This window comes from Amia ocellicauda, chromosome 5, assembly GCF_036373705.1.
Source record: "Amia ocellicauda isolate fAmiCal2 chromosome 5, fAmiCal2.hap1, whole genome shotgun sequence".
NCBI classification, from domain to species: Eukaryota; Metazoa; Chordata; class Actinopteri; order Amiiformes; family Amiidae; genus Amia; species Amia ocellicauda.
Genome location: NC_089854.1, coordinates 3,606,199 through 3,629,796, shown reverse-complemented (window position 1 = coordinate 3,629,796; position 23,598 = coordinate 3,606,199). Strand labels below are relative to the sequence as shown.

At 51.5% G+C, this 23,598-nt stretch overlaps 1 protein-coding gene across 6 annotated transcripts in view; it reads right to left on the bottom strand.

Annotated features, from left to right (window-relative positions):
- Window positions 1–350: 350 nt before the first annotated feature.
- Window positions 351–23,598, bottom strand: part of srgap2 (SLIT-ROBO Rho GTPase activating protein 2) — an 85,766-nt gene continuing 62,518 nt past the window's right edge. Inside the window, exons 6-23 of one of the 6 annotated variants that reach the window (XM_066703273.1) lie at window positions 22,335–22,550; window positions 21,977–22,105; window positions 20,742–20,966; window positions 18,169–18,270; window positions 17,890–18,087; window positions 16,243–16,327; window positions 15,557–15,584; window positions 14,281–14,311; window positions 12,637–12,697; window positions 11,980–12,057; window positions 11,506–11,640; window positions 11,256–11,361; window positions 9,811–10,035; window positions 7,706–7,785; window positions 7,082–7,280; window positions 6,577–6,729; window positions 5,829–6,162; window positions 351–4,627 (exon numbers count right to left, since the gene is read on the bottom strand). In XM_066703273.1, the coding sequence (XP_066559370.1) occupies window positions 4,193–4,627; window positions 5,829–6,162; window positions 6,577–6,729; window positions 7,082–7,280; window positions 7,706–7,785; window positions 9,811–10,035; window positions 11,256–11,361; window positions 11,506–11,640; window positions 11,980–12,057; window positions 12,637–12,697; window positions 14,281–14,311; window positions 15,557–15,584; window positions 16,243–16,327; window positions 17,890–18,087; window positions 18,169–18,270; window positions 20,742–20,966; window positions 21,977–22,105; window positions 22,335–22,550 (2,820 nt within the window). In that variant the 3' untranslated portion in view covers window positions 351–4,192. The remainder of the gene's footprint in view (window positions 4,628–5,828; window positions 6,163–6,576; window positions 6,730–7,081; window positions 7,281–7,705; window positions 7,786–9,810; window positions 10,036–11,255; window positions 11,362–11,505; window positions 11,641–11,979; window positions 12,058–12,636; window positions 12,698–14,280; window positions 14,312–15,556; window positions 15,585–16,242; window positions 16,328–17,889; window positions 18,088–18,168; window positions 18,271–20,741; window positions 20,967–21,976; window positions 22,106–22,334; window positions 22,551–23,598) is intronic. The other 5 variants (XM_066703276.1, XM_066703275.1, XM_066703274.1 and 2 more) reach the window with 5 other exon arrangements.

The window sequence follows — 23,598 nt, the reverse complement described above, 5'->3', positions numbered from 1 at the left end:
CTCTTGGGATCTATTCTCTGGACTTGTCAGCTGGACAGGATGGCCTTAACAGGAAACCCCTCTCAGCCCCAAAGAGGATGTGACTTCTGTTTTCGTGCTTCATCTGGCCGGTCAGGGATTTCCCCACTGCGTCCCGACGGAGAGAGACCCACACGAGCATTTCTGAGAACAGCACGAGGTCAGAGGAACCCGCCATCGAGGGCTGGGGGTGGTCACAGCTCAGTCACACGTGTCCAGGTCACGTGGCGAGGCACAAACTGGACAGCGGGGGTCAGACCAGACAGCCCATCGGACGAGCCGAACCAAACCAGTAAACGGGAAGAAATGAAGGCAAAAAAAGGAGCCAACGGTATCTATAGCAAGCAATGTTTATTAAAAAAAAATACTACAAGAACTACACATATACTTATATAAGGTCTATTCCAGAGTCGACTACTATTGCTATAACTGTACAATATTGTACCAAAAAAAGAATCATGTACCTCTGTCATGTACAACATTGTATATACAAAGTACATTTCAACACAGGTTTATTCAGGTAATATATAGACATTCGACAACTATAAATATATTTGACGTTACAGTCTTTTTTTGTTGTCTTTTTTATTTTTTAATTGACAAGAAATACAGATTTAATAATAATAATAATAATAATAATAATAATAATATAAAGTAAAAAAAAAATCCTCACTCAACCATTTCACAAGCACACCATGGCAATTTCAAGTGCATCGTGCACTTTGACCTTAGAGTCCTGAAAGGAAACCACAAATCAGGGCGAAGCCAACTGCACGGTATTATGGGAAAATAAAAACAGACAAATAAAGAAAACTACGAAGCATTTATCTTAGCGCTCCCTACTGTATATTGTACGCTAAAGCCATTTGTCCTACACTGCCAAAACACTGAAATCCAGTTTCATTACACAGTAGGAGAGGTCGCTCTATGTACACATCCTACCCACCCATTTACCTACATTGTTTCTTGACTGTCGTCTCAAGAAGGTTGACTAAAATGCAGTCATAAATACCCACAGGTACAATTATTCCATTTTAAAGAAGTTAGTTACATTGAGAGGGGAGAGGAATGTCTGAACATTTTATTAAAATAATAAATCATCAATCATGATTAAAAAATAATAAAAACTCCAGTTTTCGACCAAAACAGATTCCGTAGTTTCCTGCATTCCTGCGACAGTTTAATCTCAACAGGACGAGCCCTGCGGGGGTCCACAGTGTCTGCGACTGTGCCAGCTGTTTATTGGGGGCTGATGGGTGTGGATCGGTTGGCAACTGCTGAGGGAGGAAAAAATGGAGAGAGAGAGAGAGAGAGAGAGAGAGAGAGCGGGGGTTCCTGCAGACTCATCGCTTTCAATGGTGTGTTTGTTTTGTTTGAGTCTGTTTGCAAATCCCCTGAGCGGTCTAGATCACGGCTACCTGTCCGCCAGTTAGCCGCTTTGCATGGATTAATCGGGTCGGTGCCGGAGGATAAAAGCCCAACGCCTCCTCCACCCACGTCTAAGAGCAGTGAGCACTCCTGGGACGCACGAGGGCAAAGGGGCTTCTATAACCGTGCTCAGCTCTATCCCTGACTCGGCTGAACCAGCTCAATGGAGACACACGGATACTCTGTGTCCAGGTCATGAGAAGCTGATGAAATACAGCAGCCCCCTGGCCTCGCCCCCAAATTCATAGGAACCCCCGGCACTGTTGAACATCGTGGCAACAGAAGGCAAATGACGGTTTTAATACATGACCTGTGGTGACCCACAGCAGAAAACCTGTACAGAACATAAACATAATGCAATAAAAACTCAAATGTAATTAATAGCCAAGTACAAATAATCCATCCATATTTGTAATGCTTAAGCTTAAAAAAATAAAATGCAGACATGGAATGATTTATTTTCGTTCCCCCAGTTAATCTCCTAAAGCTTCCTGGTAACACGGAGAGGAACCCCAAGTGGCGTGTGCGTTTGTGGCTGTGTTTCTTGCCGGATGCCAATAAGCCCTGAGGACGCCGAAGCTGGTTTGTCGGCCTGGAGTCGATCCGTTGCTGCAGACGGACACCTCCGGCTCCGAGACGCTCCCCCGAGGGACTCCGACATAGGAAATGCAAAGCAACACGGCTAACGCTGGCACTACTGAGAGTAAAGCACACAGCCACAGCTGTACAGATGTTTTTCCAAAAGCAAATCGCACGCTATGGTATCATCGACCCAGATGATTTGGGGAAACGCCACATGCTGATAGAAATTATTTTCTTACATATTTTTTTCTTCCCCCCAACAGTTCTGCAAAATAATAATAATAAACAGAGCTACAGATACAGTGACTTCCTTTTCCCATAGCAGATCTAGAGAAACCTCAATGCTGTCCAATGGGCTGCTCCAATAAAGGGCAAAGGTCAGAGATTAAACCTGTTTCACCTTCACCTCCATTTTCAAAGCAGATTTAGTTCCTGAAAAAATGAAAATTGAATCCATCATCAGAACGACTGCGGTGACAATCTGCTCAGAGCGATGAATTTAATCTGCCACGCTGTCGTGTAACAATGACGGTAAATGGGCGATTATATAACACGCACATGTACTGTATAGCATCATGGAATCATTCATGAACTCATCTAACATCACAACAGGGCATTGACACTTACAATCCAAACGCACTGGAGAATAATTACAGCATATAAAAATATATATTTTCCTGTGCTCCGATTTCACTCGACGCACATTTTTCTGATCTGTTTTCCATGATTTGAAGAGACGTTGTGTCCCGTTATTCCAGTTAACATGATTGCACGTACAGGATAGATATTTTTATTGTGGTTTTGCTTGTTTCTGACAGACACTGACATGACCGTACAAAAGGAGCATTGTTTAGGAGCTGCTACTGCTATCCTGGAAGATCTAATGGCTTTTATTTATGTTATTTATTGTAGTTTGCGCCATGCTGCTGCCGTCCTCTGGACACCCTGCCTTTGTTCTCCACACAGCAGACTCGTCTTCACAGAGTTGACAGTTGGCTCGATTTGCATAACTAGCAAAATTTGACTTCAGCTACAGAGATCCCATTAAACCCAGAATAGAAACAGTGTCCGCCTGTCAACGCCACCACGGCCGTCTGTTTTTATTCTGCTCCCGGCCAGTCAAGTCTTTCTTTCTTTCTTTCCGTTCCCCCCTTCCCACACAAAGGCAGAGACCACTGTGTCTCAGAGTCTGTTTGTACATTATTACTGATATTCGCTGTCTAAGCTACACAGAGAAGGAAGATCACAGGAGCTACACGTGTCACTGCTGTGCTGGTATTGCTGAAGCGCAGGGCTTGTGTTCATGTGCTTCGGGGGACGCGTTCACCATTTGGCACTGGGTCACAACCAACCCACCCTCGGCCCAATAAATTCCCCGTGAATGAGATCAGAAAGAACAAAGAGAAGCCTTCTCCACTCCCCTCGGTGAGATCACAACCTGAAAACGTCTGACGGGGCCGGATTTAAAGAAGAGAAAAATGTAAACGGGGAAAACAAACCAACCCCCCCGCTCCCCGGACAGATAAACAAACACAAAAGTCAGTGTCTTGTCGTCCCTCTCTGTCCAGAAACTGTCCACTTTCACAGAAGAGAAAGACCCTTTTGGTCTCGTCTCGAGGAACGGATCCATTTGGAACGTCCAAGATGCGTTTCTCTGTCGGCACAGAGGGATCTGGTCTCTCCCGACGGGAGCGGCGTGTGAAGCCTCTCGTGCGTCAGTCTGGCCCACTTCCACAGCTGTTCGGAGCAGTCAGTCAGTCAACAGCCAATATGGCCGCTGTTTACAGAAACAACATCCAAAACAAACAAAGCCAATCTGTGGGAAATCAAAAGTCTTTCCTGAAATGTCCTGGTCCGGTTTCTCCAGAGGGCGACGAGGGGAAAGGTTTAAGTTGTATCCAAACGGAGGTTCGTTTAAACATCTATACATCAAACAAAGATTAAAGACCAAATCAAGATGAACAAGGGGCCAGTTCCCACGATGCACTGCTCTGCCTGGCACCATCCCTCCCAAAATGAAAAGCGCACGGAAATTCCCCCCCATTACTACTCAAAGAAATTAAATCCCTGACGGCCGCTCTCCAGGCCTCCAGAGCCTCTCTGTGAGCATCCTCTCGGCCCCCCCCGCAGTGGGAAGCGGGGCAGGGTGGAGTGGGGGGCGGTCTCACACGGGGCAGGACTTGTCAGAGGGCGGCGGTGGCGGCGGGGGCGTGGGCGGCGTGGTGGAGGTGGGGGAGCCCATGGGTGGGCCAGCCGAGGCGGTCTTGGGGAAGACGACGGGCTTGGGGCGGGTGGCGGGCGGGCGCGCGTCGCGGCCGGGGGGCGGGGCCTGCTGCTTGGGGGTCTTGACGGGGCGGAAGGTGCTGGGCCCGTCGCTGGCCGAGCTGGAGCTGCGCTGCAGGGGGTGCTGGGAGCTGTCGGGTTCCCGCAGCAGCCGCGCGTGCAGGGGGCTGGACGGCTCCGAGGTGGGGCCCGGACCAGGGCTGCTCTTCAGCTGCTCCAGCGTGTCCAGCACCACGTCGGGGGTGTGCTTCACGCTGCTCTGGCGCTCCAGCTCACGCAGCTCGTTCAGTGCCGTGTTCATCGTGGCCTCGATGTCCTGCGGGGGGGAGGAGAGGGAGAGACCGGGGGCCACAGGCGTGAGGTCACAGCTGGAGTGAAGCACCGGGGTTTATTACGCAGGCTTTCACAAAAGACACCAAAAAACAATCAAAACATAAAATGTAACATCAAAAGCATCAAAAGGCTTTTTCTATACTCTGTCCTCCTTCCGTTTCTGTCTCTGTCCTCTTTCCATCTCTCTCCCTCTCTCTCTCCAGGATGCGTCAACCTATCGTTTACTCTGAATGGATGCCGAAACACACATTCTCCGAGAAGGGGAAAAGTAAAAATCATCGAATTCACGATTTCAAAAGGCCTGTGCCTTGACGTCCCTGACTGGGTCTCTTGCAGACGCTGATCTATAATCGCGTCCCTCTCGCTCAACCCCGACCACGGCTCAGATTGTGGATTTGTAACTGGTCCCTCGCGTTCACAATGCAGGCGATTGTCCGTTCTTCCGCCCATGTAACGTTAGAGGCTCGATCGTGTTACCACAGGCAGAGACTCTGGGGGAACCGGCTCGGCGATGTTTAGGCTGCAGAGAAAAACCAGGAGCCGCTGCTGCAGAGACGAGACGCACAGAGCCCAATTATTCACAGATGAGAGGGGGTGGGAGGGGCATGGCCGGCGGTCCGAGCACAATTCCTAAACTGTGTGTGTGAAAGCCGAGAGGACACTGTTTCTTTGGGCGTACGACAAAAACAACTTCAGGTTAGACGGCAGAAGAGCTTGAAACGATAGCCTGGTACAAAGGGGTCACGTGATCACCGTGGAAAGGTAATACACTAGATGAACGAGGCCAGGCCAGTGCCGGATTACAGAGCACTGAACACCGGCTCTAGTACCACAGTCTCGACGTGCCGCAGCGGCTTTAAAACACGATTACTGAGCGAAATGAGTGACATGTGGACGACACGGGGTGTAAAGTGCCCTCACTGTCACGATCACGTCTGGACCTCAGAGACTTTCAGTCTCTCGCTCTCCTCTGCGGCCGCACGCAGGACACCCGGCATTTTAAACACCTTAAAAACTAACTGAAACTAAATAAAATAAACCTCCTCTTCGTTTTTCCCCATGAACTGTCTCTCAGATCGGATGCATCTTCAAACAAACACAGCAGCCAAAACACAAGGCAGCAGCTGAGCGGCGGGCGGCGGCGCAGGGACGCGGCCACGCGAGGGGAGAGCGGCGGTGCCCACCTGGGAGCTGTGCTCTACCTGCGCTATGACCTCGGGGTCCAGGGGCCGGTGGTTGCTGAAACTCTTGGAGCGCCCGGCGCTGGCCGTCTTGCGGAACTGCGGGCTCTCCACCTTGCTCTTGAGCGACGAGTGGCGCGTGATGGAGTTGAGCACGCTGTGGGCGCTCACGGGCCTCTTGTCCGGCCCCTCTTTCGGCAGGCCGCCCACCGGCATGGAGGTGGTCCGGAGCCCGGCCGTGGCCCCCGGGGTCCCATCACTGGGCCCGGTGCCCAGTCCCAGGCCCTCGGTGCGGAAGGCCCTGCGGATACTGCCGGTATCTGGGCGCTTTCTCATCCTGAGACGCACAGAGAAAGCGAGAACAGAGAGAGAGAGAGAGAGATAGAAAGAGAGAGAGACAGAGAGGGGGTTACCGAGCTGGGAGACGCCAGCTGTGAGAACAGCCTAGAAGCAGCAGCGGAGGAGAGTAAACACTCCTAGCAAGACGCGTAACCCAGATGGGGACAGCAGATTCATTATTTAATTGAATATTAACCAATTATATGTCATCTGTTGTAAATAACCAAGTAAAAATAATAATAATAATAAAATAAAAGTCTATATAACACCAGGTTATAATTTATACTGGGGGGGAGGGGGGTGATGGGGGGTGATGGGGTGTATGGTCACGTGGGGTGGGGGGCCGGCAGGGGGGACTCACGAACTCGCGGGACTGAGCACACAAGCCCACCTGCCCGAGCCCGACTCTTACTTATTGAGGTTGGCCAGGTAGATGTCTGCCACGTGGCTTCCTGTGGGCGAGCTCACGCTGCCCCTAGCGGACACTTTCTCCTCCGCCAGGGGCCCGTCCGACGCCACCTCCAGCTCCGCCTTCGGACTCCCTCGCTCGGTGAAGCCGTCCTCCCTGGAGCAAGAACACAGAGCAGCACCGCGGTGAGCCGGGCCGAGCCGGCCAAGAGCCCCCGCGCCAACAACTCTCTCAACTGGGCTCCCAGGGCCTCGTGGGACATGAACACAGAACTGCGAAGCGGCCCGATGGAAACTCAGTGATATAAATAATAATAAAAAGGATAATACCAAAAAATACTATTGAAATTAATAAAACTCACACCACGTTATAAAAAGATCTATAGATAAAAAAACCAAATTAAAACTGCCAAACAAATGTAGGGATCACGAATGACTAATAAGTGTGCAAGAGGTTGCAGAGGTTAACCAAGCGTATCTCCTCGTGCAGGAGGCGGGGGGATGCTTACGTGTCCTGGACCACGATGTACTGGTGCGGGACCAGTCCGTCCACGCCGTTGTGCCGTCCCTCCCACCAGTCATCGGAGGCGCGCTGGTACAGCAGCAGAGACGCGCCCTTCTTGAAGGACAGCTCGCGGGGGGTGCGGCCCGAGTAGTCGAAGCGGGCGATGGCCTCGATGGGCTCCGACTCTGAAACGAGCGAGCGCCCTGGGGGGGTTAGCGCCAGAGGGACAGAGAAGCGAGAGTTACAGAGCGAGCCAGCCACGCCAAGCCAGAAGAACACAGTGCTGCAGTCTGAGAGGGAGGCGGGGCCTGAAGGACAAATTGGAGGCGGGGCCTGAAGGACAAATTGGAGGCGGGGCCTGAAGGACAGGATTAGTATAAATGTAAGCATCCATAACCAAGCTAGACCTTGAAGATGAGCAGGTTATTTTTAGTTGCGGAAGCTTGTGTGTTTAAGCACTTTGCTGTCTCAAAGGATGGAGAATGACTCAGGTTTTTTAATGTTTTGTGTCGTTTCTTTTTATAGCAGAAATTCAAGCAGCAATTGCAAGGCACCGAAAAGCACAAATCGGCAGTGGAAAAGCAGGTTGTTGCCGTGCCTGCCGGGAGAGGGCTGTGCTGGCACTTACCGTCCTCGCTGTTGTGGTGCTCGGACACCGTGTCTGGCACCAGGTCCTCGGACACCGGCGGCTCGGCGTGGGGGCCGTCGCTGCAAAACACGACAACAAGAGCCGTCAAGAGGGGAATAGAGACGTGCACTCCAGACGCAGTTGTAAATCGAAGAGCACGAGCAGCACGATGCTGTATCGGGAGCGAAGGAGGCTGAAGGAAAGAGATAGAGCGGATCCGCTCCCTAATCCCACATTCCAGGAAGACATGAATAACAAAGCTAGAGTTTAAGCGGCTCCAAATGCTTCTGCCAACCATATTAACAATACAGGAATGAGAAAGGAAAAAATTGAGAGATATTCTGCCACTTAATATATGGGCTTAATGTATTTTTGACCGGATTTGAATGTGTGAGTATATGAGTGTATGTGTGTGTGATAGAGAGAGAGAGAGAGAGAGAGAGAGAGAGAGAGAGAGAGAGAAAGTGTGTGTGTGTGTGTGTGTGTGTGTGTGCGTGTGCGTGTGCGTGTGCGACAGAGAGAGAGAGTGGAGTGTGAGTGAGTGGGGGGTTGTGCGATTCCAAAAACAGTAGAAGGCCGACTCAACAGGTGCGTTTCCACAGCCATTTCTACCGATGTGTCATGTCTGCGCAGTCGCTTCCTAGTCTGCAACAGCTTTTAAAAATCCCTGCTCGGCGCCAGTCTGTTCGGCTGCTGGGGGGAACGGGGGAAATCGGCCGATAGGCAGGAGTTCTTGCCTTTCACTTTGGACTGAGGGCGACCGGAAACTGACCGAGCATTCGTGTGCAGAAAAACAAACACAAGGGGAGGGCCTGGAGGGACAGAACAGAGCCCCCAGCCCCAACACCTGCAGTCAGTCAGTGCTCAGCGCTCTGTCTCTCTCCCCTTGCGGCCAGTGTTTCAGTCTTGCCCCGAGTCCTATAAACTCCAGCCGTGTGTTGATCCAGAAACCCGAGCTGCTCAGATCACAGCAGGGGTGTTATTGCTTTCAAAACCTGCTCTCCTGCTGCCCGGCTCGCTCGTGTGCGTTAGAGAGGGGGACTCACAGACCTGGCATTCGTGCCTCCCTTCCTCGAACTCTCTCCGGCAAAGCATTACGTGCTACGAGTCTGCAGTCTATTACTGTTCCCGAGTCTTAACCTTTATTGTTACTCTGTCTCGAGACACAGCGCAGCCATCTCCAGTCTGCTAGAAAATCACGATTGTTTAGCCTCCGGATCCACCTGAGTTCAGAGGCTTGTGTCTCACATATAAATTATTTATCGAGGCAAACACACTGTCTGGCTGAAATGCCCCCTGGAAGCTCGGGATGCAGCCGGTGTGTTTTTCACTCCTTAAAGGGATTTTCTGGACTAGACGCCACTGTACGTTCTCCGTCCACACGGACCGTTCACGCAACTCCAGCACGAGGAGGACAGCCTCTCGCATCCGGAGGGAAAGTCTCTCGTTCTCGAGGCGGCTGGGATTCGTATGAACTGCAGCTACAGACGCCAAGAGAGCCAGTTAAACCTGGGTGGAGATTAGACTCAAAAGTTGACTAAGCTTTATCCCTGAAAAGAAAAGGATAAACCTAAATAAAAGGATTTTTCTTGTTTGTTTTTTCTTCTTATTCTCCTATTCTTTAAGCTCCTTGAATAGAGTTTAACAAGAGACTTAAGGGCTGGGAAAGAACATTTAAAAAAGTCACGCAAAATTAGATTCTAAAAGACTAGAAAAATATCACATTTCAAGGTTTTTCTCAGTTTGATCTCTACGACCAGAGTCTTTGGTAAAATGACTAGCAGTGTTAGCCTTTAACCTCCAGCCCAAGGGACAGGAAATTACATCACAGCTTTTCCCCCCCCCCCGGACACCCCTGACAGCCTTTCCTTTGCTTCAATAATATCGATCAGCCCGCCCTACATTTGGATGTAAAAACCGGGCCGCTGCGGAGTTCCTATTAAGGCAGGACTCTATGGGTGTAAATATCCATACATGGACTTTACATTACGGACAGCAGCAGTGCTTCTGATTATTATCCTCTTGACTCGAGTTGCTTTGTGTGCTCTATTGTGTTCAGGGTGTTTGCCGTTGCTGAAGTTGTATCCCCGCGGCCCCACACTGACCCGCACTCTTCGGCCACGCCGCCCCGGTCGTACAGGGGCCCCTCCAGCTCGCGGGGACCGGGGAAGATGCTCTCGTGGTGGATGATGATGGTCTTGATGAGCTCATTGACGTGCGCCTGGCAGGACACCTGGTCCTGGCCCTCGGGGACCGACATCAGCGTGGGGCCGAAGCAGATGGCCAGGTTGTAGGGGTCCATCATGTTGTCCTCGCTGTACTGGGACAGGCTGGGGATACAGACAAGCGGGACATCAGTACACCTTCACATACAAACACACGTGTGTACACGTCTGAGCACGCACGGGGGGCCCCGCGCACGCAGGGCCACTACTTGTTCGAATGGGCCTTGGTGGAGAAAATCCTACACCAGGGGCAACCACTACTGCAATAATAAAGGGGGGAAAATTCCTCTCCTTCCCTCTCTCAGTCTCTCTCAGTCTCTCTCCCTCCCTCTTTCGCTCTCCCTCCCTTTCATGCTGCCTCCCCCTCCCTTCCTTTCATGTTCCCTCTCCCTCCCTCCTTTTCCTTCCTTTCGCGCTCCCTCTCCATCCCTCCCTTCCTTCCTTTCGCACTCCCTCTCCCTCCCTCCCTCCCTTCCTTTTTTATCTCCCTCTCCCTCTGCCTCCCTTCCTTTCACTCTCCCTCTGCCTCCATCTCTCCCTCTCAGTCTCTCCCTCCCTTTCTCTCCCCACCTCCCGCAATGTAATACATTACCCAATGCCTTTTCTCTTCATTCAACTCCTCCTTTTTGTTCTAAAGCGCTGGGTCTATAATTCAGAGCCGGATCGTGTGTCAGGAATAAGGGCTGATTTTCAGTGACCCACGACCCTCCTCCACAGTGCTTTTACTCCACAGAGGGAACCTGTGGCCACCGAGACCAGGACCACACCCCCCTCCCCCAAAGACGCCCCACTTTATCACCCGCTGTCGGCTCCGATAAAGAATCCAGACATCAGAGCGGAGGGGACGGGATGGGGGGCCGAGGCCGATGGTGAAATCGACGGATATTTATGTGCCCATCCCCGACAGTGAACTCAGGTTTCTAATTATCCCGTGCGCTCATCTGGCTCTCATTAGCAGCGCTCCTAACGAGAGGCTGGCCGTTGTCAGATCCTCTCCAGGGCCCCCCCTCTATTCTCACTACATACAGGCAAAACGCAGGGAAATGACTTTGCTTTAGTGTGTTTCCTTTTAGGGAGGAAGTGACTTCAGCCATACTGTAAATGTGGACTTAGACTACCATCAAAACAAACACTTATTTCTTTAGAATAAATGAAAAGTCCACGGTTTATTGACGCCTTTAGCATTTCATTTTTCCCATGTGTCTTTTCCTGGGGTGCCCTTGGACGGGATTTCTGGGGAGGCGCGGCCCTGAGATCTTAACTGTGAGCTGCTGTTACAGTAACGGGCCGTGCGATTGGAGGTGCGGACGGGACGGGGAACTCACTGGTTGAGGAAGGCAAACAGGTATCTCATGATGACCACCGTGGGGCTGGGCAGAGACAGCAGGACTTTGTGGATGTGCATGGCTCTCTCCTGCAGGCTGTCCAGGGCTGTCACAACAAGACAAGACAAAACAATTACCAAAGGGCCTGTGGATGTGAAGCAGACTTGTTCCGGTGTGCAGAAACATACGACAGAGAGAGAAAGAGACAAGCAGACAGGAAGTGCTGATGTTGAGCCGTCCAGATGCTTACAGACACAGGAAATGAGGTCATGGAAGATCTCCTTTGGGAAGAGGGTGTTCTCCAGCCCTCTGAAGTACAGCTTCAGCACCCCGGCGATGGAGTCCATGTCATGGTCATTCTGATCGCCCGCCAGGGGGTCCTCTCCTGCAGACACACGCAACACCGCGGGATTTAGGATCGGTGCTCTCTCTAACCGAACGCATGTGCGCCACAGCCGGACGACGCCGATCCGGAGAAGATTCACTATTTGTCCTCGTGTCAAAACCCATATTGTCGCTGTGGACTCAATCCCACAATCTCACAGCTTCGACACAGTTTAAACTATGAACCGTCCCAGAAGGCCGTGCAGCGCAGAGCTCCACAGTTAATATACACCGTGTGCAATAAAGCAGGCTGTGCGTTGTCCTCTTGCATCATACAGACGCACACCGAAGCACAGGCCAGCGAGTGTCAGATGGTGGGGCTGTGGGTTGAAAAGCTCACCCCTCTCGAAGGCGTTCTTGATGTCGTTGACTTCCACCTGGGACCCCGACACTCGGAAAATGCCTTCATGGTGCAGACCTGTGGGGGAGGGCAAGAGACAGGAATGTGTTAACGGGTTCTGACACACACACGCACACGCACATGCTTCGCAGCACCTCTCGGAGGCGAGAGAGCATCCTGAGTCTCAGAAACACTTTAAACCATGGTGAGAGACATGAGAGGTTAGCGCCCTTTTCGGGAGACAGACCACAAACACACTCCAGTGACTGCATTTTATCCTTCTCTGAAAACACGAATTGACCGGTGCAGTAACCTCTCTGCCTCAGAATAAATCTAATTCAGTGTCTCAGTGTAAAGTTTCTTATGACTTTGCAAAGCTGGTAAGGAGTTCACAGTACATGTGCATTAAATGGTACAGTAACACACTTACAGCAACACACACAATAGCTGCGATCAAAAATAAACATGCGTGTTTGATTAAAAAAGGAAATGTCAGAAATCGTTTTAATCCTTTCGGTTTCAGGAATACATATTTGACTGACTTTCGACTCCAGTCCAGGCTGTCGAAATCACAACTTATTTTTAAAAATCCCAAGTTCTCGTTTCACTCTGACTCAAGCGACGAAAGTCCCAGAAGGTCACAAGGAGGCAACGTACCATGGCGGCTGATAAACCGAATGCTGCTTTCGACCATCAGAGGGATGACTTGACTGGAGTCCTGCGAGGGAGAGAGAGAGTTCAGGTTCAGGAAAGTAAGAAGGATTCAAGCTCTTTAAACCCCTCGTAAAAAACAAAACACAACATAACAAACAAAATGAATGAAAATAAAACAAACCAAGCAAACGGATGCCAGGGGATGCACGAGTCTGTCACAGATGTCCTAAACCTGCTCGTAGCCGCCGCTCCACAGCAGCCTGCATGCCGCGGAGAGCGAGCGGCAGACACGGGGCTTGCTAGGAGAACGCTTGGTATCTATTTATTAATTTGGTATTTTGTGCCAGAGCGCCACGTCAGGATCCCGAGGGCCCATTTCACCATCACTCCCACACAGAGTGGGCTGGCCTGTCAGCGCCTGGTTCCCCCCGGGACAGCGGCATCCATGGTGTTGATTGTGTATTTGATTTGGTTTGCTGGGACTAATTAGCACCACCGAAACACATTTAATAATAATAAATAAATAAATAAATAAAATAAACTAGCTATAAGAGAAAAAGCTAATTAACTTCCGTGGTTACAGGCCTGTGTTCTTAGTCAAATCTCGTCTGTTCAAACTTGTACGGACATGTAGTTATTTTTCGACTTGTTACTCAAGATCCTGAACCTGCTCGACGATGGAGCCCTACCCTGCCTCTCTCTTGCCTTTATTACGTATTTATTAAACATACTGGGGCCGGCCGTGAGGGTTTTCGTTTCAAGAGACACCTGATCACAGGACTTCAATATCTAGTGTCAAGACACTAATATAATCGATATATGTGAGTGATTCTATTCACACTGTACAGAACTACAGGTTGTAACATTAATGAGCAGGTGCACAATGGACACAGGTGCTGGACTAGTCCGGACAGGAACAGTTTGGGAAACATGGGGTTAAACTGCGGAGTACAGAACACAACCCGTGCAATGGAGCCCCACTAGGGGGCAGCGCTGGCGCTATAGCCAGGACACAGCAGGGAGCTGTGAGGAGTTGTGCGTCTGTGAGCAAGTTGTCATGTGTGAGTGCGTCTGCGAGCGAGTTATTTGTGTGTGTGATACGGTTATGACTCAGTAGACGCACAGTTTCTAAAATTAAATCACCGTCAGACAGTGATTACAGGGTGGCAAAGCCAAATGAATGAGAGAGAGGGAGAGAGATTGTGCCAACAGGCCCAACTGACTAGACCCAACTTTCACAACAATAAGAGACAATCATGACAATTATAATGTATAGAGGATTTCACCCAGCAGTCCGCTGATAAAGGCCGATGATGACGATGAATCAATATTAAAAAGACGGTCTCCTTTAAAACACAACTGTAATTCATCTCCTGACAGTCTATGTAAATGACCTCTCCCTCTCTGTCTCTCTCTGACGCAGCGTCCGATCCCATCAGCATCACAGCGCCTTAATTAATGAGCTAATTCATCATCTCGGGTAGGAACCCATTCTCTCAGTGTGTGATGCAGGGGGAGACGGGGAGGCGTGACGCTTCCCATTCGACAGGGCTGTCAGCCAGCGCTAACGCTCAGCATCAGTCAGCTTGTCTCACAGAGAAGATCTCCACACAGAGACACACAGGCAAAACGGGAAGTGAAGAGTACCTGTTTCCGCACAGTGGAGTTTCTTCTTCCGCTGATTGTCATGAAAGACACAAACACACAATTATTACAGGATTTGCTGTATTCTCCTGGCCTGCGTTTATATATTACTTGTATAATACAATGCATACAAATTACATAAATGACATTACTATCTACACCGATCAGCCATAACATTATGACCACCTGCCTAATATCATGAAGGTCCCAAAACAGCCCTGACCCGTCGAGGCATGGACTCCACTAGACCTCTGAAGGTGTGCTGTGGTATCTGGCACCAAGACATCAGCAGCAGATCCTTTAAGTCCTGTAAGTTGCGAGTTGGGGCCTCTATGGATCGGACTTGTTTGTGCAGCACATCCCACAGATGCTCGATTGGATTGAGATCTGGGAAATTTGGAGGCCAAGTCAACACCTTGAACTCGTGATTCATCAGACCAGGCCACCTTCTTCCATTGCTCTGTGGTCCAGTTCTGATGCTCATGTGCCCATTGTAGGCGCTTTCGGCAGTGGACAGGGGTCAGCATGGGCACCCTGACTGGTCTGCAGCTATGCAGCCCCATACGCAACAAACTGTGATGCACTGTGTGTTCTGACACCTTTCTATCAGAACCAGCATTCACTTTTTCAGCAATTTGAGCTACAGTAGCTCGTCTGTTGGATCGGAGCACACGGGCCAGCCTTCACTCCCCACGTGCATCAATGAGCCTTGGCCGCCCATGACCCTGTCGCCGGTTCACCACTTTTCCTTCCTTGGACCACTTTTGATAGGTACTGACCACTGCAGACCGGGAACACCCCACAAGAGCTGCAGTTTTGGAGATGCTCTGACCCAGTCTTGTAGCCATCACAATGTGGCCCTTGTCAAAGTCACTGAGATCCTTATGCTTGCCCATCACCTCTGAGGACAAAATGTTCACTTGCCGTCTAATATATCCCACCCACTGACAGGTGCCATGATAACGAGATTATCAGTGTTGTTCACTTCACCTGTCAGTGGTCATAATGTTATGGCTGATTGGTGCATATGTAAAATGGAAAGGCCTCAGCACCTGGCTATTCCAGCGATATTAAAAACTGTACTAAATGAGTTCTGTTTTGCACCAGAAGCTCCTCCCGTAACCCAGGGAAAAAAGGTCAGTAAATAATAGATAAGAAATTTAAAAATACAAAAATATTCAGCCTAAAAATATCCTGCTCTGCTCCGGCCGGTCGCCACTGAGAAGCACGCGTCGGCATTTCAGAGAGCTAATGGGTTTCCTTCCTTTGCCGCACTAACCTGGCCAGGCAGCAGTCTGTCTTCTGACCTGCGTGTGGAGAGAGAGAGAGAGAGAGAGAGAGAGAGAGAGAGAGCCCATCAGATACACAACGGCCGGGAGGAAGTGGCCCCAGCTGGCGGGGCTGTGGTGATGCTTCCGCGAGTGACCTGACCCCCCCCGCCCCCTGACCGCTGACGCCCTTTCCTCTGACGACCGGACACACGTCCACACCCCCCCCACCACCACCCACAGCTGTGTCCACACTCAGGGCCGTGACCCCGAGGGACCGGCTCCCACCAGCTGACTTCCTCCTCGGCCTATTACTGTCCTTGTTTACAAAGCCATCAGATTGGATCACGGGTGAAGCTTCTTTTCTCTCTTTCCCTCCCATAAACAACCAGCAACAGGCAGAGGACAAAAAGCCAGCCTCGCCTCGCCGGCAACACAACTGTGTGCATTTCCATTTTGTTAACAAAAGTACCAGGAAGGCAGATACACCAAAGGGTTGACCGCGAGTGTAGCCCCGCCCCCGGTCCTCATGACGTCTCTGACAGAAGACCAGAGGAATCAGGTTCTTGTGTGTGAAGAGCTACTGTTGTCTTCCCGAGGTGTTTTTCTTCCCCCCCAGTGGACTAATTAGTTCAGTATCTCTTACCCCTGAAAACCCAGCTTCCCAACCCCCCACCCCATCCCACGCAGGACTCACTCTCTCCCAGTGTCTTCTCGATCAGGTCGTGCTTGGCTTGCAGTTTGGTGATCAGGTTCCTGCCCTCGAGGAACTCCTTCAGTTTCTGCAACGAAATTGGAGAGACGATGAGGATGGGACCCAACTGCGCTAGGAATGCTGGGTAATCATGTAAGGACAATACGGGCCCGGGACTAACGAGACAGCGCGTGCGTGCGTGTGTGAGAGTGTGCGTGTGCGTGTGATTAGCGTGATGCCAAAAGCAGATTGCAGTATAATAAGAGTCAAAGTCAAGGACAGGGGCTCCAGGAGAGACAGAGAAGGAATTACATTACAGAGCGCCTGTTTCTGCACGTGGGTATATCCCCCCTCCGCTCTCTTATCATTAGACTCGGCTCAGATCAACCCGTCCCAGTTTCCAACGATTAAAAATCACAAAGAATTAATAAAATCTGCCTTGCGGAGACCGAGAGACAGTGAGTCACACATGGAGGCCAAACACTTACCTGTAACCATCACTGTGACTCATCTTTCACACGAGACGAATGACAGAAAACACAAAATGCATCAAGAACGAAGTCCTGCAGTCTGAGCTTCAACACAACGCATCTGTAACCAAATTGCCTCCATATTATCAAATCGTTTCCCTGCTTTGATCTCCGAAAATTAAATGAAAGAAGACGGCGCTCTACTCGCAGCGAAATGGTTTTGAAAGCTGCAGCGGATCACGCGGCGTAGTGGAGGAGACGGGCCCGTCTGAACGCCGAGTCGGCAGATGGCTTCGTTATTATCCGCGATGCGGTAAAGATGCTGGTTTCCCCCCGGGCTCCTCGAGCGCTAAATGAGCTCCCGGTGGACTCGCCTCCGCACGCCGCTCGCTCAATCAGAGGAAAAAACTACAAACTGCGGAGCCACTGAGACATCTGGAAGTTGACCCTCTGAAGAAAAGTGATCGGCCTCCTCTGGAACGCAAACCAGGCGACATTCCCTCGCTCTCTCGCTCAGAGGGAGGCCGCACACACGTGAACCCGGCCCAGACCCGAGCACAACGGCACTGTTCCCGTCACACTGACCTGCGCCGAATGCGCCTGTCGGGAGATTCACTAGAGAGGAATCACGCTCCCTCCGTGTCTTGCTCGCTCGCTCCCTCCCTCCCTCCATATCTCTCGCTCGCTCCCTCCCTCCCTCGCTCCGTCTCTCGCTCGCTCGCTCCCTCCCTCCCTCCATATCTCTCGCTCGCTCCCTCCCTCCCTCGCTCCGTCTCTCGCTCGCTCGCTCCCTCTCTCCGTGTCTCTTGCTCGCTCCCTCCCTCCCTCCGTATCTCTCGCTCGCTCGCTCCCTCCCTCCCTCGCTCCGTGTCTCTTGCTCACTTGCCCGCTCCCTCCCTCCCTCCTTGTCTCTCGATTGCTCCCTCCCTCCCTCGCTCCGTGTCTCTCGCTCACTCGCTTGCTCCCTCCCTCGCTCCGTGTCTCTCACTCGCTCCCTCCCTCCCTCCGTGTCTCTCGCTCGCTCGCCCGCTCCCTCCCTCCGGCTGTATACGTGTGAACCAGAGCCCAGATTTAACCACAACGGCACCGAATATATACCCGGTCATGAGATTAACTGTGGCCTGTGAACCACTCTCTCTCTCGCTCTCACTCCATCTCTCCATCTCTCTCTCCGTCTCACCGTGAAGTAGAACTGCTCGGTCTCCTGCTGGTTGGCCCGTCTCTTGGCCAGGCTGGGTTTGCTCATGAAGGTCTCGGACACGGTGGACTTGACCGACTCCATGGAGTTGCTGTACTGGAAGCAGTCGGTCACGTCGAAATCCTCGATGGTCACCATGTCCTGGATCGTCTGCAGCGTCGCCTCCATGGTCTTCTTCACCTGCGGGGCACAAAGGGGCGTCAGTCTCGGGCCCGGGCGCGGCGGTGCACTGCATCGTGGGTCCCGGCGGGCGGCACCGACCTCCTCGTTCTCGATCCGGAGTGTGGAGAGGCGGGACTGCAGCTGCTGGCACCTCTGGAGCAGCTCACTCTGCAGGGGCTGCTGAGCACACATGTGTCCCACCTGGAGAGAGGGAGGGAGAGAGAGGGGGAAGGAGGGAGAGGGGAAGAGAAAGTGAGAGGGAGAAAGTGAGAGGGAGAAAGAGGGGAAGAGAAAGTGAGGGGGGGGAAGAAAGAGGGGGAAAAATAGAGGGAGAGGGAGAAGGGGAAAGAGGGAGAGGGGGAAGAGGGGAAGAGATAAAGATGGGGATAGAGCGGGAGAGAGGGAAAGAGTAAAAGAAAGATAGAGAGGGTGGAATGAGGGGAAAAGAGGGAGAGAGGGAAAGAGGGAGGAAAAATGGAGGGAGATGGAAAGGAGAGAGGGGGATGTGGGAAAGAGGGAGAGGGAGAAGAGGGAAATATATAAAGAGGGGGGAAAGAGGGAAAGCGAGAGGGAGAAAGAGGGAAAGATGGAGAGGGGGAGAATGAGGGAGAGAGGGGAAGAAAGGGGGAAAAAGAGAGGGAGAGGGGGAAAGAAAAAGGGGGAAGAGGGAAGGAGATAGAGAGGGAGAGGGGAAAGAGTGTCACTACACACAATTCAAAACAAAACGAACAGAAAATCTACACAACAGCACAATCCTGTCTGTTTGGAAGCACAAACGGGGATTAAGGGGATTTACGTTTGCGTTATTATATACACACACACATTGTAACCCCACCCCCTCTGAAATTAAAAACTCCCCCATGTCAGATCATCCCGAATCGCGGGGAGGCAGCCGTCCTTTCAGCCGCTGAGCGCCGTTTGAAGACGTGGAGCCTCTAATCCCGGGATTTCGTCTCTCCGCTATACAGGGTCCGGGGGGCGGCTGGCTGCGGTAATGTTCAACAGCTGGCTTCACACAAGCAGCCCCAGCAGCTGAAAAGCCCTGGAATGGACAACATCTGGAACACGATCCCCCCGAGGTGCTGGAGATGGGTCGGTTTTCCCCGGCTCAAGCGCCTGCTGGACAATTTCACGAGCCGTCGTGCTTCGCGGACGGGGGCTGGGGGGGGGCAGCATTGATAATTATGATCGCGATGGCATCCACACACCCCATGACGCAGTCTTCTCCTTGTTCTACCCGTTGTGGAGGATCAAATCAGGGCGAGCACGGCATGGTAACCCTTCCCCTCCATCGCGGGGTCCTTGCATCTCGCACGAAGATCCGCTGCACCGCAAAATTCATCGCAATGAGTAATTGTTGCGGTTTAAATCTGTTCAGCCCTTTTGTGGCCCTTCAGACCACGTACTGTACCATACACTTGTAACGCACGTGAAGGGAAGGGAAGACGTATCAATGCATCGACCACGTCAACACAAACAATAACGCAACTAATATAACAACTGGCAGATTATTCCCCATGACACAAATCTAAAGATAACAATCCGAACCACATACCGCCTGCCCATTTACCTGGCAGTAACAGGAGTCGCATTTCACCCTTCCAGCAACTTCAGTAGCTGTTTTCAGAGGTTTAAAGGGAATTAATTGAGATTAAGACTCTGCGAAGGTATGCTGTCTTCAATAACCCCGACAGCCCGGACTTGGCAGCGACGGGGGACCTGGCACGCTTTCATTTCAACCTCATACGGATCTCGGTTTTGGTCGTGTCTCAATGCGCCGCGCCACTCGATCCGTTTTGTTTTTTTCCTTCTTGTCCGAGAGCCAGTTCCACATTTGTTTCGACATGTGAAATCGCATACCGTCGGGCGTTCTTGCTCGGGCAAATATTCACGGCTACATTCCTCTCGTTTAGGAGTGACTGAAAAAACTAAAAAAAACTAAACAAACACTTCTCCCCTTCCAATTCCACGGAGAAAACGCAGCTGGACGAATCGCTCTAGGAAAAGGGACTCGAGGGCAGAGACGCGAGGCTGCCTTGCCTTCCGTGTTTGTTTTGCCAGAGATTTGTTAGCGTCTGTTTGTTTTATTTTAATCTGCGCCACCCGGCTCGTGTACTGCGAGATTTAAACTGTGAGAGAAGAGACTATTCCCTGACTGTTTCATTGTAACACATTCCTAGTTATTGGCCCCGATCCCATTCCTACGCTTAATCCAGGATTTAACTCTCATCTGAACCCAAACCCTGTCCCAGACCGGACCCAGGAGCGAGATTAAAACCCAGCCCAGCTCACATTTCACCCGACCAGCTGTCCAACTGTGTCCACAACCCGAACGAGCCTACGGCCCCACCCTGGACCAAACCTCACACAAACTCCAGTCTAAGTCTCATATATACACTTCCAAACCGTATCCTACGTAAACAAGGCCCGGCACGAAGCCCGCCCTGAGCCTAAACCTCAACCCCGACCACGTCCCGCCCTTCCCTCGCTGCCGACTCCAACATGCGTGTGTCCATCGTCAAAAACCAGAACCAGCGCTGAAATCTAACCCGACTCAAGATCTCAACCTCACCCACACCAGACCCCACTACGCTCAAGTCTCAACCTCCGCCCTGAGACCGTCTGCGTGCCCGTCTGCGCCACACGTGTGCACGTGTGTCGGACCTACTGACCGAGTCTCCCATGTGGGATTGGAAGTCGAAGCGCATGGGCGGGCAGAACACGTTGTTGTACATCTCCATGAGCCGCTGCTTGTCCATGTTGGCGTCCAGGTTCTCGGCGGCGTTCTCGATGGTCTCCAGCCCGCCGTGCTTCGAGGACTCCACGTTGAACTCGGCCGAGAGGTAGGTGCGCAGAGCCCGGTTCAGGCTGGCGTGGTAGCCCAGGTCACAGCACTGCTGGGGCGGAGGGATGAGGGAGTGAGAGAGGGAGGGACGGAGAGGGAGAGGAAGTGAAGGGAGTGAGGACAGAGAAAGCAAGAGACGGAGAGTAAGAGAGGAAATGGACAATGAGAGATGGATACAAAGTGAGAGAGAGAGAGAGAGAGTGGGAAGGAGGGAGAGGCAGAGAGAAGGGAGAGGAAGCAAGAGGGACAGTGTAAGAGAAGTAGACAGAGGAGTGAGGGACAGAGAGAGGAAAAGGGCAATAAGAGAGACAGATACAAAGACCATGAGAGAGAGAAGAGGGAGGGGGAAAGAAAGAGAGATTAGACATTTTTTTAATAACAGTATAAAGTTGAGAACCTGACCTGTAACCCTGAAACACAGCAGACTGTCAACACCTGGCTGTCAATATGTAAGAAACAGTACACTCTTCTCCCTCACAGTGAGAGACGACCCCGGTCTGTGCGTGTGTGTGTGTGACAGTGTGTGGGTGAGTGTGCGTGTGCGTGTGCGTGCGTGTTTATCTAAGCTCTCCCAATACGGGCACAAGCAAAGGAACAACCTCGGACCATTAAATACGAATGGGCGATTATGCTAATGGCATGGCGCAGCCGATGGGTCCGTCTCCTCTTTAATCAGCGTGTTATTGGGCCTTTCATCCGTTTTTCAATATAAGACATGCACTAAAGCCACCCCAGCGCAGGGCAGGGTCTCGTGTGTTCAGCACACATGAAAGGAGTCATTCATATTCATGTGACCGGGCCTCCCCCAGAATTTCTGATAAGCTTTCAATAATACATTGTCTAGATAACCTCTCTGGGGACGCCTTCTGAGGGGAGCGAAATAATGACCCCTTCAGCGAAGAAGAAAAAGGCTTCTTGAGGAGACGGGGACATTTATTTCCAGGTCATGCCAGCTGGTCTACCACCTGTTGAGAGACCTGCCTGTGGCTTCCAAAGCTCTCCCCTAAGCTCTAAAAACAGCCCCCGTGCCCCGGCAGTGGACACCGGGATGCCGATACTTACATCGATGATGTCAGAGAGATCGTGGATGTAGTATTTGAACACACAGCAGTTGGTGGCCTCCAGCGCCAGCAGGTACTCGTTCCTGGCTTTGATTGCCTTCAGCTTGTTCTCAGTGTATTTGGCTTGGCGCTGCAAGAAAGCAAGGGATGAGAGAGAGGTTTGTGTCCGAGAGGATCTACCTTTCTGATCGGCCGGTCGTTTACCAGTCCCCTCTACGACCACACAATCCTGCCGGCACTATGATTCCCTTTCAGTGCTACCGGTGAACGGGATTCAAAATGGACAGACTTACTCTGCACGGCATTGCAACAGTTTCAACCAAAACACATGCACCCCAGCCCCGCCCCGAGCTAATCACCTTCTCCTTCATCTTCTCGATCTTCTTGACCGAGCTGCGACGCACGTGCTTCTCCTCTATGCGCACGCTGGTGAGTGAGTCCGGGGAGCGCGGGCTCTGCCGGTCCTCCTGCTTCACCGAGCGCCCCATCTGTTTCTCTTCCTGCTTCTCCGCCTCCTTCAGCTTGGACTCGGCGTTCATGCTGTCCGTGTTGTACATGTGGTAGGTCTTCATGACCTGCGCGGGGGGGGGAAGAAAACAACACGCCGCTCAGCTACAGCGTTGACACGGAGCAGACCGTCGGCACAACCAGAGGATACAGCCGAGATTTTGTGCAGCAGACCTTGCCGTAATTGAATGATACGGTAACTTAATTCCCCGCCTTCAAGACCGTCAGACTCCGCAGCCTTGTCTCCAGTTCGCCCCCCACCCACCTCATTTTAAACACACTGTACTGTAAGTGTCCTGCAGTCAAACCAGAGAGACCGTATTGTGAGTGTTCAGTCTGCTGTAAGGTATGTGCAAACAGTTCACTCACAAACCCTGTTGTTTTAACACACAGCGAGCAAGGGATTTATTTTCCTGTGACCCGGCAAACTGAGACAAACACACGGGTTTACTGAAAAGAAGAAGTGCGCCAACTCTCACGAAGAGGTTGCCTGTTTTTGTGTGCGTCTGTGCTTGAAAAGAGCAGCAACGGACGGCTTTACAACTGTATCCCCCCCAGGCCTGCCCTCTCTAGGTTGGCGAGGTGAAAAGCCGCCTGCCATTGTGCTATTACTGATGCCATTTTCGCAGGATGTCACCCGAGCAGCGAGAGGGAGGTCTACACAAGGCCAGAATGACAGCACTGTGATTAAAAACATGCCGTTTTAAGAGCTGCGGCGTTGCGCTGTCAAAGGAGGTGCCAGCGCATTCTGCAGATCACAGAGGAGATGTTTTTTCGCTTTTATTCACCGCATGCCAAGACTGGCACTGATGTTGCCGGAGAACATAAAACGCAGATAAAGATGTGCAGATATGACACACGCCAAGCATTAGGAGACAACAGTAGCATTCAAATCAGCTCCCCGGGATTCGGGCTGGCGGTTTTGTTTCCAGCAAGGCTTAATAATGAGCTTTAAATGAAGAGTTAGCAATCTATTCCAATAGATCACTTTCACAAACCTTGCTCGAAGCAAACCTAATGTTCACTTTTTATTTTTCACTTTCGGTCCAGATGGAGATTCTTGGCATTGCCTCGACTGTTCTAAACAATCGCTCCTTCTGTGGCGCGCTTTTCCAA